The sequence below is a fragment of the Trichoderma breve genome, chromosome 4, assembly GCF_028502605.1.
Source record: "Trichoderma breve strain T069 chromosome 4, whole genome shotgun sequence".
Taxonomy (NCBI): Eukaryota; Fungi; Ascomycota; class Sordariomycetes; order Hypocreales; family Hypocreaceae; genus Trichoderma; species Trichoderma breve.
In genome coordinates this window covers 1,224,854-1,238,611 of record NC_079235.1, presented here as the reverse complement: position 1 = coordinate 1,238,611, position 13,758 = coordinate 1,224,854, and the positions used below count along the sequence as shown (strand labels likewise).

Below are 13,758 nucleotides of genomic sequence, written 5' to 3'. Positions count from 1 at the left end.
TGTACAATTAAACAACGGCTAAAATTACACGCCTTCTTTACCATCATCCCAAAACGCCTGCTCTCTTCTACTTACAACTTCGCCTTTGGTGCCGCTGCCGCCGCCTCTTCCTCCTTCTTGACCTGGTCCCTCAACACTCTTCGCAGGATCTTGCCTGCTTGAGATTTAGGGACCTCTTTGATGAAGCGAACGCCACCGCGCAGCTTCTTGGAGGGTGCGACCTTTGCGTTGAGCCACTCGGTGATTTCCGTGGCCTTGGCCTCGGTTTCCTCGACACCGGGCTTGAGCACAACGTAGGCACGCGGGATCTCGGTGTGTTGTTCCTTGTCCCAGACACCAATGACGCAGACGTCAGCGATATCGTCGCGGCCGATGAGCTTGGCCTCGAGTTCGGCGGGAGGGACTTGGAAACCCTCTGTAGTGGGAGTTGAGTCAGCATCACATACAAGAGACGAGTTTGGGTGGGATGCGGAATGGTATGGATTTATATGAGGGGATGAATATGTGTCATTGGACTTACTGTATTTGATGAGCTCCTTCTTGCGGTCGGTGATGTAGAAATTGCCTTTGGGACAGCAGTAGAAGATGTCTCCGGTTCTGTACCAGCCATCCTCAGTGAAGGTTTCTTTGTTGAGTTCAGGCCTCTTCCAGTAGCCTGAGAAGACGTTTGGCCCCTTGAGGAGAAGTTCTCCAGACTAGATTTCCATGATTGTTAGAACACCTTTCAACAAGTAGAACTCTCCGTCAATATGCCTCTCACCTTGTCATAGCCCAGTTCCTTGCCATCCTCGTCCACAATCTTGGCCTCCATATTCGGATACAGCCTTCCGACAGAGCCCTGATACTTCCACCACTCTTCCGCCAGCTGTATCATGACGCCGGGAGAGGTCTCGGACAGTCCATAGCCCTGCTTCACGCCAATCTTGAGTCGGTCCCAGACCGAAACTGCCAGTTCTCTGCTCAATGGAGCAGCAGCCGAGTTTATCCATCGCAGTGACGACAGATCGTACTTTGAGATGACGGGGTGCTTGCCCAGAGCGAGAACAATGGGCGGAGGCACATACATAAAGGTGATGTGATGGTCTTGGATCAGCTTGCAGGCCTTTTCGAGGTCGAACTTGGGCAGGACGACACATTTGACGCCAGTAGCAATGGTAGTGGCTAAGACAACGACCAAGCCCTAGATATCGATGTTAACAAATGATCTAAGATATGGCAGCTCGCTTTCATCTCTCAGGGACAAACGTACATAAATGTGGAAGAATGGAAGAACGCCTAGTTGAGCATCTACTTCCCATAAGAGGCCTTTGATGTCGCCTTGTTTCTCACCCTGCACCGCTTGAGCAACGATGTTCTGGTGGCTGAGCATTACACCCTTGGGCAGACCGGTTGTTCCCTAATTCGGCTTATTAGTCGCCAATACGCAAGATATCCATGATATGGGCACACTCACAGAGCTGTACACGAGATACGCGAGGTCCTTCCTGGGATCAATAATGGCCTTCTGAGGCTGGACCTTGGCACCCTGGGCAGTGATGTCGGACCAATGCCTGTGCACCCCGGTCTCATCCCGACCATCTCCCATCAGCAAAATCCGGTCCTCAGGCAAACCCGCAAGCGCCGCGGCCTTTCGGGCAGCCTGCAGGAACACCTTCTGCGTAAGAAGGGCCTTTGCGCCAGAGTCCTTTAGCTGCTGAGCCAGGTCCTCGGGCGTGTACGTCGGGTTGGCAGGACTGGCGATGCCGCCGGCCCAGTGGATGGCAAAGTTCACAACGGGGACGTCAATGTTGTTGGGCGTGAAGAGGCCCATGACGTCGCCCGTTTGCCAATTGAAGACATGGCGGAGGCCCTTGCCGAATTCGAGGGCGAGACGCTTGATGTCGTTGAAGGAGTGAGACCTGCCGGTGTCGCAGTCGACGAAGAGGGCTAGAACAATGAGTTAGCTATGAGACATGATGACGCTTTTGTGTTATAAAATGAGTATTGTTTTCGAGACAAAAATAAGATGAGAAAGAATTGAAAGTGATCGCATATGGTGTACTGACGTTTGTCGCCGGGATAGTGTTTGGGTTGCTCCAGGTAATATGACCAGATGTCGACGGGAGGGATCTCGACCGGGATTTGGAGTGACGCGATAGGCATGATCGCGGTCAATTCGCTATGCTGTAAGTGTGTAAAGTATGTATGAAGATCTCTATAGATTGGTAATCACAAGGTTTCGAAAGGCAGTCCTATACCCCTCGGAGCTTTCTATCCCAACAGAAGCCGTCAAGGATGAACAAGAGTGAAGATACAATACGGAAACTGGGGCCGGCCTGCTTTGGGTATATGTAGAATGGCAACACTAGGAAATCCAAGATCGTCTCGAGGAATAGGAATGGGCACGCGGAGGGTATTATGAGGTGGGATAAGCCAGAGGCTGACCCTGGCACAGCATCGTGTCCATGCTTGATAATGGTAGTGTCACCTCGTTCCTTTTAGTACGATCAACCTCCGTCCCCACGCTTAACCTAGGCACTAGGAAAGGCATCTAGCACACAGAACCATACCTTTGTTGGATTCGCGTCGTCGGCCCCAAGTCCGAGCTACCGTGTCCTGGCAAATCTGTTACGAATATGCGGTCCCTGATGCTTTGATGCCCGTCGGGACTCCAGTCTTTGTCCGCCAGCAAAACTCCGAGCTTGCCAGGCTCAAGATAGAGCCTAACCCCGGGACTTTTCTGACTCGGGGGTACAGGTAATCCCACAGCAACGCCCTGCCGTAATAGTACCTTTGCAGAACAGTCACACAAAGTCACACACACATCATACATGGACCCTGGCCGCTTGGGGCTTCTCGGTACGACGGAGACTTCAAGGGCGGTAAAAGCGGAGTCCCTGGGCAATCTTTAACCTCGGTGCCGCGAACGGGGCGTGTGGGTCACCGTAGACTGAAGACAGAAAATGGAGTTCAAGCCCTTTTGGATGGCGTCCGCGGAGAGAATGAATGCGGGGGAGCAGCAGTAAGGGGAGAGTTTGCTTGGGGATCTGACCTTGGGCTCTGGCGGCTGCTGGCGAATCAAGTGTCGATGGCTTCACATCAGATGGGCAGCGTGTGAGAAAGATTAATAATCGAAGACTGCCGGTATATCGGTAATTCATCCGAGTTTTATGGAGCTTCAATTCTGTTGCATTTCCTGCTCATCTGCCGACATTGGCAAAAAGATGCTCATGTATTTGAACCGACTCCATCTACAACTCCACATCTATCGTTACAGGTGCCACCCTAGACTCCGAGCTTTTGGGTCGCATTCGCATCCAAGCAAACAAGAAATAGGCCTAGGAAGGAAAATAAAATAACACTACTCCGTAACGTATATATCCATAGTCCCCTATTCGCTCGCCTCCATCGCCACAACCTCGGCTGGTTCCCACTTGGGCACCGTATCGCATCCTTCCGGGATTCTGCAAGAGTCCCTGACGTCGCACGTCTTCCACAGCACCTCGCGGATTTCTCGAAATACCTGGTCTGGCGCATCCATGGCCCAGATGACATCCAGGTGCTGGTACTCGGGAATCACTTTGCTGTGCACTACTTTGACATGCGGCTCGCGACCTGCCTCGAAGCGCTTGAGAAGCCTCTTTCCGTCGACTAGATGATCGTCGCCGCAAACCCACAGCGCAAATGGGGGCACTTGGTGATTGTACCATGCCGTGGAGCCCTTAATGTGGTGCCGATGTTGGTTCTTGTGAATCTGATCTCCAGTTTGGAGGTTTTCGTCACTGGTTTCCGAGTCGTCTTCGTTGCTACCGCTTTCATCCGTGCTTTCTTCTTCTCTTAAGACATCCCTTGTCGCCAGGATGCACTTGTGTTTGGCAAAACATTCGCGGCCGAGCCACCACCTCATCGATTCAGCACTTACATACACGGGCGCGAACTGAAACATGCGGTTGCGCAGGCCTCGGTCCCATCTCTCGTCGGTCCAGTCAAAGAGGAACGAGAAGACCTTGTAGCCCAGCCATCCGTACAGCCGGGGATCCAGCAGCGCGTGCATCTGCATCATCAAGGGGATGAAGGCGTGGATCCCAAACATGAGCCTGAACATGCCGGGAGAGATGATGCGCATGAACTTGAAGTACATCTTGCCGATGAGTGGCCCAGCATATGCCGCAGGGGCCAGAGCGCAGAAGACGGTCAGTTTCTCTCCCAGGTCAGGCCGTTGCTCTTTTGCTAAGGCTACCAGCGTCTGAGTCGTTCCCTGTGAGTGGCAGATGAGGCCAATTTTCTCGAATCCCGTCTCGTGCAAGACGCGCGATATGAGCGCCGGCAGGTCAAAGACACCCATCTGCCGAATATTCCAACACCACATGCGTGGATCGCCGTAATCGAGCAGTACGTGCTGGGGCTTGAAGCCGCAGCGGTTGTTGCCCAGCCAAACATCGTATCCTGATTTGCAGAGCCAAAATGCCAGGCTCTGGTCATCGTTGCAGCAATACGCTCCCGAACTCTGAAGCAAGCCATGCATCAGCAGCACGGGGAACTTTCGTTTCTTGCCCGGATTTCCCGGCTGCTGAGTTGGCTCCTGAAAGACTGTTGGGCCAAGTTTCTCTCTGCTTGTCTCATCTAGGGGTACATGCTCTTTGGGGTCATAGACGTGCCAAAGCTCAATGATGAAGCCATCTTCAGTCTCGACCTTGAAAGTCTCCACGTCAAGGCCAACCCTGCGGGCATAATAACCAACATCACAGATAATGGGGTCTTTACCGCCCTCGATCGGCGGATATTCGTCCACTATGGTTTCGTTTTCGACATCCAAACGTCTCTGGTATCCCGTCGGGTCCCAATCCTTTTCCTTCTCTTGTCTGATTGCAGCGTTTTGCTGCTCCTGCTCATAAAACGGCCGCTTCTTCTCCTCATTCGACAGAAACAGTGCCTTGCACCATTTCGGAATGCTTGTAAACAGCGAGCCGAGTACAATCACACCAAGAAACTCCATGCTCAGCACAAACGACGTGGACCTGAAAAACCAGCACTGGATATTGCGTAACAAAGTCGGCGGTCCGTATAGTGGTAGAGGTGGGAACAATGGGTTCGTATGTGATGGAGGCATAGTATGCCTCAAGGTTCCTTGTGAGTCCTGCTGCCAAGACTGTCCATTCCCCTCATCTTTTTCAGGATCGGGTAGTTGTATGATCTTCCGCTCTTCCTCTCCATTATGATGATGCGCAGCCGGATTTGGGATCTTTTCTTGAAGCTTGCTTCCCTTCTTAATCTCTACCTCCGTCGTCTGTCCTTGTAGGTCTTCGCGCAGCACGTTGAGCTTATGCGCTTCGTCCAATGGCACGCCTGGCAACCGGTTGCCGTCCGATGTGACGATGACGGGATCCTGTGGTGTGACGAAATCGGCCTGCACAGCTATTGCCGCAGAGTCATCCTCCAACCTTTGATGTGAGAGTTTCTCGGACTGTTTGGTGAATTCAACCGCCTGCTGTGCAACCTCAAACGTCGATCGAGGCGACATGTCGTGTTGAGCCGAGGTCGGGGGATCTTCGTTGTGACCCATTTCGACCAATTGAGTGTTGGCCGTGGTGAGATTTATTTATCTCTACTGTCTTGTGTCTTTTCGAATCTTTTTATCCAAGCCATACGATAGACTGTCGCTGCTGTATGTCGTGGTAATCGCTCACGGGTGGGCATCAACCAGGTACGGCAATGACATCAACGAAGATCAAGCCACTAGTAGTTAATTTTCTGTTATTAACAGTCTATGCGTCCGCAGATGAGTATCAAAATAATGAAAACTGTGAAAGGCCAGGAACAAGCAATTGTCATGAACCAAAAAATTGGAGTCTAACCAAACATCATGAGACAATTGGTAAATGCGGTGAGTGGAGGGGAGAAGCTGCATCTAAATCCAGAAACCCTGCAGAAGGGCTTTCCACATTTCCAGAATAAAATGCTGCATTGTAGGCCTATGTGTTAGGTGTGACGCAATCGAGTCGCGAATCATTCAAGAGTCGATCCCTGTTAGTTGGCTCCATATTAATTTTCCATCCGTTTCTGTACATGTAATTCTCCGTTGATCAATCCGGGTTTTTAGCTTGTGAAATTAGCCATGATTTTTTGCCTCCTTGATGGCAGTGCTGACTGAGTTGGAGGAGTGGAGATTGAATGGCTGGTTTTTGTGAGATACGTGTATCGCTAAAAATACATGTGAAATTCTGGTCAATTAGAAGGGATTTATTTCTTGGGAAGACCATTGCTACCACAAGGCATGACGAAATAATCAAGTGTAAGTTACTAACGCGCGATCATTTATTGGCTAGCAGTAAGATGACTTTGCTTCCCGTCTTTATTTTGCCTGCATGCAAATCAACCCTTACAGAGTGTAAAGCGTGTCAACCAGGCACCTAATCGCCTCTTTTACCCCTTTCCCGTACATACATAGCCTACCGAGTCCCGGGTAAGTTCGATTGCAGTACTCGTGCCGCAGTGTGGGAATATCGAAACCTTGGAAGTCAATTCAGCTACTCCGTACTCTATACAAGCCACACTGCATGTTAATAGGGAGTGCACTCACTCTAACATTGCCATAATCATTCCATAACAGCTCTAGGGCTTCCAAGATTAGTACACGTAGCTACATATGCACCCATCACCAAGTAGACCATCCACTCCAGCTCCTCGTTTTTGCCGTGGTAACTACAGCAGCCGTTGGTGGAGCTGCGCTGCGCTTGTAAGATTGAAGCTGAGGCCCCGAAATCTGGGGTCCAGCGAGTGCCTATGCCGAGGCTGCCACGGCTACAGCCGAGCCACTGCTGCTTATAGTGGAATCTGCAGCGACACGACACGCAGCGGCAGGCTTTTGATCTTCATCGCAACGCATCGCGCCCAGCACGCGCCGAATCCAATTGCCCTGGATTCCCGGTCAGCTTTGTTTCCGTTCTTGGTGCTTGACTGTGATTGTTTTTATTTCCATCTTCTCCTGATCTCTGCCTGCGCCATGATCCAGCGGCTGCGGGGTCTTGTCAACTATTGAAACAGCTCTGTCCGCCGACTCCTTTCCCAGCTACAACGGCTCCTTGCGCCCGATCTCGCCATACCTTTCCCTCAAAAGCTATAGAAACCAACCGAAATGGCTGTCTCAGACGGAGCGCCTGTCGTGTCACACAAGAGACGGAACCGCAGGCGGCGCCAGGACAAGCCGGCCATCACCGCTCGACTCGTGCTCGACGACCGCACCAAGGGAGACGTTGGCATCGTGTCTGACGATCTCTTCGCCGACCTCTTCCCGCACCATGCAAGCGGTAAGTCATTCATAGCAAATGGCAATGCGCCAGAGCGCTGAAATGCTGCTGCTGCACGCTGAAGAGACGCTGACAAGAAGCACAAAGATGCCAACGATGAGCTCGCCGACGAAATCCACCACATCGCAGTCGCGCCATGGGCCCCCAATGCTAACCCCGTTGAGATTGCCTGGTCCGTTGTTCCCGTTTTGCGATCGAGCGACCTGTCCCATTCGACCATTCAGTTCTCGCCCTCGTCTTCGGCCCTCCAGAGCTTTGCTGTCACTCTGCAGCAGGTAGCTCCATCCAAGCTATCCAGCCATAGCCGCAGCGGCATCGAAATCCTTGTCCTCGACGTTGCCCCTGTACCGCTGGAGACGGTATTCGTCAACCTCGAAAGCGACCTAACAAAACGGCTGGAGAATGGTGAGGGCACGTTTTACAAGGACCACCCGACAAACCCTAAGGGCGTCGCCAACTTGACGGCTGAGGAGCGCGTGGCCATGGCGCTCAGAGCGGCTCTTGGCAGCCTCAAGGTCGTTCACTCCGGCGATTTGTTTCCGCTGCCTCTTCCGCCGCACCCTGTCACCCACCTGCCACCAAACCCAGGCAAGATCATGCTCTGTGAGCCCGTTGCTCAGGGCATCCTGACGGAATCTACAAAGATTATCCTGATGAGGGGGCGAGGGATCAACCGACGACAGGCCCGTCCTGCCGCATCAATGACCGATGGTCAGCGGCTCAACGGTAACGATGACGATGAGGATGGCACAAACGACCAGTTCTTTTCGGCCGCCGAAGAGCGCGATCGGGCCGGCGCCGTTACCGACGATGCGGTGGCGGCTACCGAAACGGAAACGGATTTCTCAGGGTCAGAACAAGAGGAGGAACTTTCAGATGATTCCATGGACGAGGTGATATCTTTGGAGGTCCCTACACTGCCGACGACGAACTCGATGAATTCCATGGGCCCTGGAACGCCAATGACTGCTGGTACGCTCCGTGGCAGAAAAACCAATGGCTTTGCTACTCCCGGCTCCGTCTTTTCCAACTTTACATCCACTACTGCGCGGCCCGATCGAGCTCGCGGGAGGCTCTTCAAAGTGCACGGTCTGAGAAGGCAGATACCCTCCGACCTGCTACATCCCAAGCCGTCTCCGGAGGACGATGAAGAGGCGCGAATCTATGTTGATGTGGCGTCGCTCTCCAAGATTGGGTGTTTCTCCGGAGACTGGGTCCGGATTGAGGCTGCCGAAGAGCCTCCCCTGAATGGATTTGGCGCGTTTGGGCTGGGCAGCTTCAATCACCCAGACTTTGAAGTGTCCAATTGGCGACCTGTTCGCGTATATGGCTTGCCGGAGGGCTACTCCCAGCGCCCCGTCACTCGGATACCGAGTTCTAGGCTGGGCGATCGAAGGCAATCATTCTTCGAGTCGCAAGTCCAGCGGCCATCTAGCCCAGCAGCTTATGCTTCACCCATCTTGATTGCAAACATTGATGGAGCCACGCACTTGCGCATCTCTGTGCTCAAGAAGTCCTCATACCAAGGTAAAGGGACGCTGCCCAGATTCGCGAGCGCCTCGCAGCCTCCGTACGCAAAAGATATCGCCATTCACCATATTAGAACTCCCATCTCTGCCGAAAGAGCATATCAAACCGCTGTGTTGGGTGGACTAAAACGCTATTTTGCGCATAAATTGCGCCTCGTCCGGCAGGGTGACTTGATCGCCGTGCCAGTGGATGCGCAGCTGGGCCGGGCACTCCAAGAAGCTCCCGGTGCAGGCGGTTCCGAGGTCGACGACGTAGTAGCACTGACAGCACGGTCTACTGAGTCTGGCGGGGAGACTCTATCACACCTCGACAGCGTTGCTTGGTTCAAAGTTGGACATATCCAGGTGCAAAAGTCAGACGAGGATGAGGACGGAACTGCAGAATCCCTGTGGGGGACTGTTGCATGCATCGACAGCACCACTGTTGCCATGCATGGTTCTGGATTTGAGACGAGCCGAATACCGGGTATCAAGGACAGCACTTGGCCTTACTATCTCGGCCTGAAGAAGACGCCGCAACGAGCAGCAGACGGTGGCCCGCCACAGTTGGCAGATCGTGACCAGCAGCATGTTCCCCCTCTAAGGCGCCAGCTACGAGAACTCCTAGCTGCAGCAACGAGCTTGAGGGCCGTGCATCTGAAAATGCCTCCTGTCGCTATCCTACTGACATCATCGCATCGAAACATCGGAAAGGCGACTATGGCAAAGGATGCTTGTAGCGATATGGGCCTGCACACATTCACCATTGATGCCTATGATATTATCAGTGAGGGTGGAGGCAGTGGCAGCGACGTCAAGACAGAAGGCTTCCTGAGGACACGCGCTGAGCGAGCCATTAGCTGTGGCCCAGAATGCTGCGCTCTCCTCATTCAGCATATCGAAGCGCTGACAGCCGATCGGATAGAGTCTTCGATCAAGGAGATCCTCGAAGATGTTCGTGTCCTTATTGCCACGACAAACGAGGTTGACAAAGTCCCTGACGGAGTCCGCGCGCTCTTCACTCATGAGCTCGAAATGGGCGCTCCTGACGAGGCTGAGCGAGAGGCTATCCTGAGGGCAGTCATCGAAGACCGCGGCGTGTCTCTGGAGCCGGCCATTGATCTCAATGCCATTGCTCTCAAGACGGCTGCGCTGGTAGCCGGTGATTTACTTGATGTCGTAGAACGAGCCTCGATAGCCCAACGATCTCGCCTCGAGTCGCTATCTACCAAGTCTAGCAACGGCCACCTGCCAATGACGGTGCGTGATGTGCTGGTTGCTGGTGGCTCATCGGCGCGCTGCTTGACAGCGGCCGACTTTGATGTTGCCGTTGAAGCCGCCCGCAAGAACTTTTCCGATTCTATTGGTGCTCCCAAGATCCCCAATGTCACATGGGACGACGTCGGTGGTCTTAGCAACGTTAAGGAGGCTATCACGGAGACGATTCAGCTACCGCTGGAGCGTCCCGAATTGTTCGCCAAGGGCATGAAGAAGCGCTCTGGTATCCTCTTCTACGGTCCTCCAGGTACTGGAAAGACGCTCCTCGCAAAGGCCATCGCTACCGAATACAGCCTCAACTTCTTCAGTGTCAAGGGTCCCGAGTTGCTCAACATGTACATTGGTGAATCAGAAGCCAACGTGCGCCGCGTCTTCCAGAGAGCCCGTGATGCTCGCCCCTGCGTCGTCTTCTTTGACGAACTGGATTCCGTTGCACCCAAGAGAGGTAACCAGGGAGATTCTGGCGGTGTCATGGACCGTATCGTGTCGCAGCTGTTGGCTGAGCTGGACGGCATGTCGGGCGGCGAGGATGCGGGAGGCGTCTTTGTCATTGGAGCTACCAACAGACCCGACTTGTTGGACCCTGCACTGCTGCGTCCTGGTCGATTTGACAAGATGCTCTATCTTGGTGTTTCTGACACTCATGAGAAACAGCAAACCATTCTGGAGGCTCTCACTCGAAAGTACGTTCTCTCCTTAGAATCTATATCTGATACTCTTTTCCATTTTGAAATGATAAATTGTGCTAATCCTTATTTACATAGATTCACCCTCCACCCCTCTGTCTCTCTCGCATCAGTCTCTCAGCGCCTTCCATTCACCTACACAGGTGCCGATTTCTATGCGCTGTGCAGTGACGCCATGCTCAAGGCCGTCACCCGCCAGGCTGCCGCAGTGGATGCCAAAGTTCGTGCCCTCAACGCTGACCCGGCCAACAAGCACGAGGTCTCGACAGCATATTTCTTCGACCACTACGCCACGCCCGCGGATATTGCCGTCATGGTGCAAGAGGAGGACTTTATCGCTGCGCACGAGGAGTTGATTCCCAGTGTCAGTGCAGGGGAACTGGCGCACTATGAAAGAGTAAGGGCGCAGTTTGAAGGAGGAAGCGACAAAAAGCAGCAATCACAAGATCACGCGAAAAGACCCGGCTCTTCCGGAGGATCGAGGGGCGGAAGATCATCCTCAAGCAAGGGCAAAGGCAAAGGCAAGGCCATTGCCGTTAGCAGCGATGAGGAAGAACAAGTTAATGGCAAAGGAAAAGGCAAAGCGGTGATGGGATTCCAAGATGGAACGGCGAGCGACGATGAGGACTTGTACTAGCGACGAGTGGAAAACGTTTACGAAGTTCCCACAGAGTTTAGCAGTCCCACATGAAGCTGCATCATCACTTTATCACACATAAGAAGGAAGCGCAATGCAAAATGATCCATGTATAATAAAACATATTGAGACTAGAGGTGCCGAAATAGAAAGCAATCTTCGCAGGCACTTATAGACTCCCCTTCCACCCTATCACATATTTTAATAGATTTATATAAAAGCATCCCGGCATTTATGACGATAACAAAGGCTCCTAAAGTAATACTATTCGTTCTTATTACTATCACGGACCTGGCATATCCCCCTTTGCAACCAGAGACGAGAATCGGAGAATAAAGTTCCCGATTCTGTTAGAGTATTTCTCTCTCACAGCCTCTTCCAGCTCCTGCCAGGTGTTTGTCGAAGCATCAAGCTCTTCCCATGCTTTAATGTACTTTATCGTTTCTTCAATGTGCTGTGCGCCGAAACCTTCATGCGATTGCATGTGAGATGGTACCACAACCTTTGGCTTCAGCTCAGCAACTTGATCAATTGACTGTAGCCAATTATTCCGCAGTTCAGTAGTTCGAGCCTGCCCAAAGAATTGATAACAGCTCCCGTAAACAACGTCTCCCGCCACGACGAGTTCAAGATCAGGAACATGGAGCACAGTCGATTCGCCAATATCGCCGCCAGGGAGACTCAAGACGTTGAACTGGTGGCCTCCCACAACGAAGGTATTATCGCCCTTTAATATGTCCACTTGTACTTCCGGGGGAGCTTTGTTTCTCAACTCCGGAGTCGTCGCAACCCACAGACCCTCATAAGTCTTCTTGTCAAGATTCTCCTGCATCTGGGCATACGTCTGCGGAGTTGCTAGAAGGCGGGCCTCGGGATAATATTTCTGGATGACTTCCGCGGCGAAGAAGTGGTCGCCGTGGCCGTGAGTGATGTAAATGTAGGCGAGCTTCTTATCTGCGATGATTGACTTGACCCATTTCGCTACCTTTTCTCCTTGACTAGGTGTAGTTGGCGAATCGACTAGGACTGCTCCGTCTTGTGTGGTGATAAGGGTGAATGCAGTTGGAGAGAATTCGAAGGATTCTGTGTCGGGTTGGCCTGGGAAGTCGACTCTATGGGGGGATAGGACGTAGACGTATGCTTGGATGGAGTCGTTTTGGGCGATTGGCTGAGGGGATGACATCGTGATTATTCTGATTAGTTTCTTATTAAGATATGAAGATTGCTGGGTTTGGAGCGATATGTTTTACTACGAGGGCTCGAGCAGTGTTTTATACTTGTATTGCAACAAGCAACTATTACTTTGGCTCCGATTTGGGACGAGGGATTACATATCATTAATTCTATAGGATTAGTTACCATCTCGGTTCAAGATTCATGATAAAAGGTATCGTTCCATTGACCACTATCCCGAAAGACGACTCGTATGAAGGTGCTTCGTTTAACAAGTCCGTCGTCTGTCGTCCGCAAATGTTGCGGGAAACGCGGCCGCGTTTTGTGGCAAGCTGATTGGTTCATTGAATTTCGGGTTTAACCATTGGCGGGAGCTAATAGCGATGCCTGGGATCGTAATCGCCTAGGTGGTTGGTTATGATTCCAAAGGGACGGAAGATCCCGATGTTGCATCCAATGTGTTGTAAACCATGTGTCGCCTGTCTTTCCTTGGACGATTGAGAAAATTTTACCTAGGAGATTTCCAGTGGTGATAGTTGTAATTGACTTTTTGGTTCAAATCAATTCCACGATTCTATCAACAATAAACCTGGTATTTTGCAGAACCACGGTTGTTAAGGTATCCTGCAACAACACGGCCGTACCGCTACTCAATTCTTGACTGTCCAACCTGTTTCAAACAAACCGTCTGACTTGTAAGTTCGTAACTCTACTGGCTCTGGCAACGACAAGTATGCACATGTAATCACGTATGTGTATGAGTAATCCACTGACTTCTGCTATCTAAACTAGGGGGAATTGATAGTTGTCTACTTCCGACATCCACCGAATCGCAAGTTCTTAGATGATTACTCACAAGAGTGGCGCATCATATCTCATTCTCTCAGTCACGTCAATCGAACAATCTGAACGCTTTTAGTTAGCCTACAGATATCAAGTCCACGCCTTTTCAAGTTACCTTCACCATAAGTGATCATCAGTAGTATCGAGTACAACCCAGCGTGCAGCCAACCCCGGTGTCTTGAATCATCTTCTCAAGCGGCCTCCGCCCGCCATCCCGCAGAAAACTACGTATAGCCGCAATGAGCCACCGAGGCAAGATTCTCATACAACCCACTTCTGGGCCGGCAGGACGATCTTGTCAGGCATGTAAGCTGAAAAAGCGGCGTTGTACAAGGGAGCTACCATCA

General features: G+C 51.9%; 4 protein-coding genes across 4 annotated transcripts; 1 reads left to right on the top strand and 3 right to left on the bottom strand.

Moving 5' to 3' along the window:
* Positions 1-71: 71 nt before the first annotated feature.
* Positions 72-2,142, bottom strand: T069G_06681 (AMP-binding enzyme domain-containing protein; the record flags this gene model as incomplete). The annotated part of the gene is made up of 6 exons (XM_056173891.1): positions 72-415; positions 521-695; positions 761-1,180; positions 1,250-1,396; positions 1,454-1,926; positions 2,046-2,142. 6 exons carry the CDS (start codon positions 2,140-2,142, stop codon positions 72-74), a joined length of 1,656 nt encoding a protein of 551 aa, XP_056027470.1.
* A 1,228-nt stretch (positions 2,143-3,370) lies between these two features.
* On the bottom strand, positions 3,371-5,542 carry T069G_06680 (alpha/beta-hydrolase lipase region domain-containing protein; the record flags this gene model as incomplete). The annotated part of the gene is made up of 1 exon (XM_056173890.1): positions 3,371-5,542. The coding sequence occupies one exon, from the start codon at positions 5,540-5,542 to the stop codon at positions 3,371-3,373; it is 2,172 nt and encodes a 723-aa protein (XP_056027469.1).
* A 1,572-nt stretch (positions 5,543-7,114) lies between these two features.
* Positions 7,115-11,395, top strand: T069G_06679 (ATPase family associated with various cellular activities (AAA) domain-containing protein; the record flags this gene model as incomplete). The annotated part of the gene is made up of 4 exons (XM_056173889.1): positions 7,115-7,286; positions 7,374-10,058; positions 10,104-10,755; positions 10,837-11,395. The coding sequence occupies 4 exons, from the start codon at positions 7,115-7,117 to the stop codon at positions 11,393-11,395; spliced, it is 4,068 nt and encodes a 1,355-aa protein (XP_056027468.1).
* Positions 11,396-11,678: 283 nt separating this feature from the next.
* On the bottom strand, positions 11,679-12,578 carry T069G_06678 (metallo-beta-lactamase superfamily domain-containing protein; the record flags this gene model as incomplete). The annotated part of the gene is made up of 1 exon (XM_056173888.1): positions 11,679-12,578. One exon carries the CDS (start codon positions 12,576-12,578, stop codon positions 11,679-11,681), a length of 900 nt encoding a protein of 299 aa, XP_056027467.1.
* Positions 12,579-13,758: the final 1,180 nt, after the last annotated feature.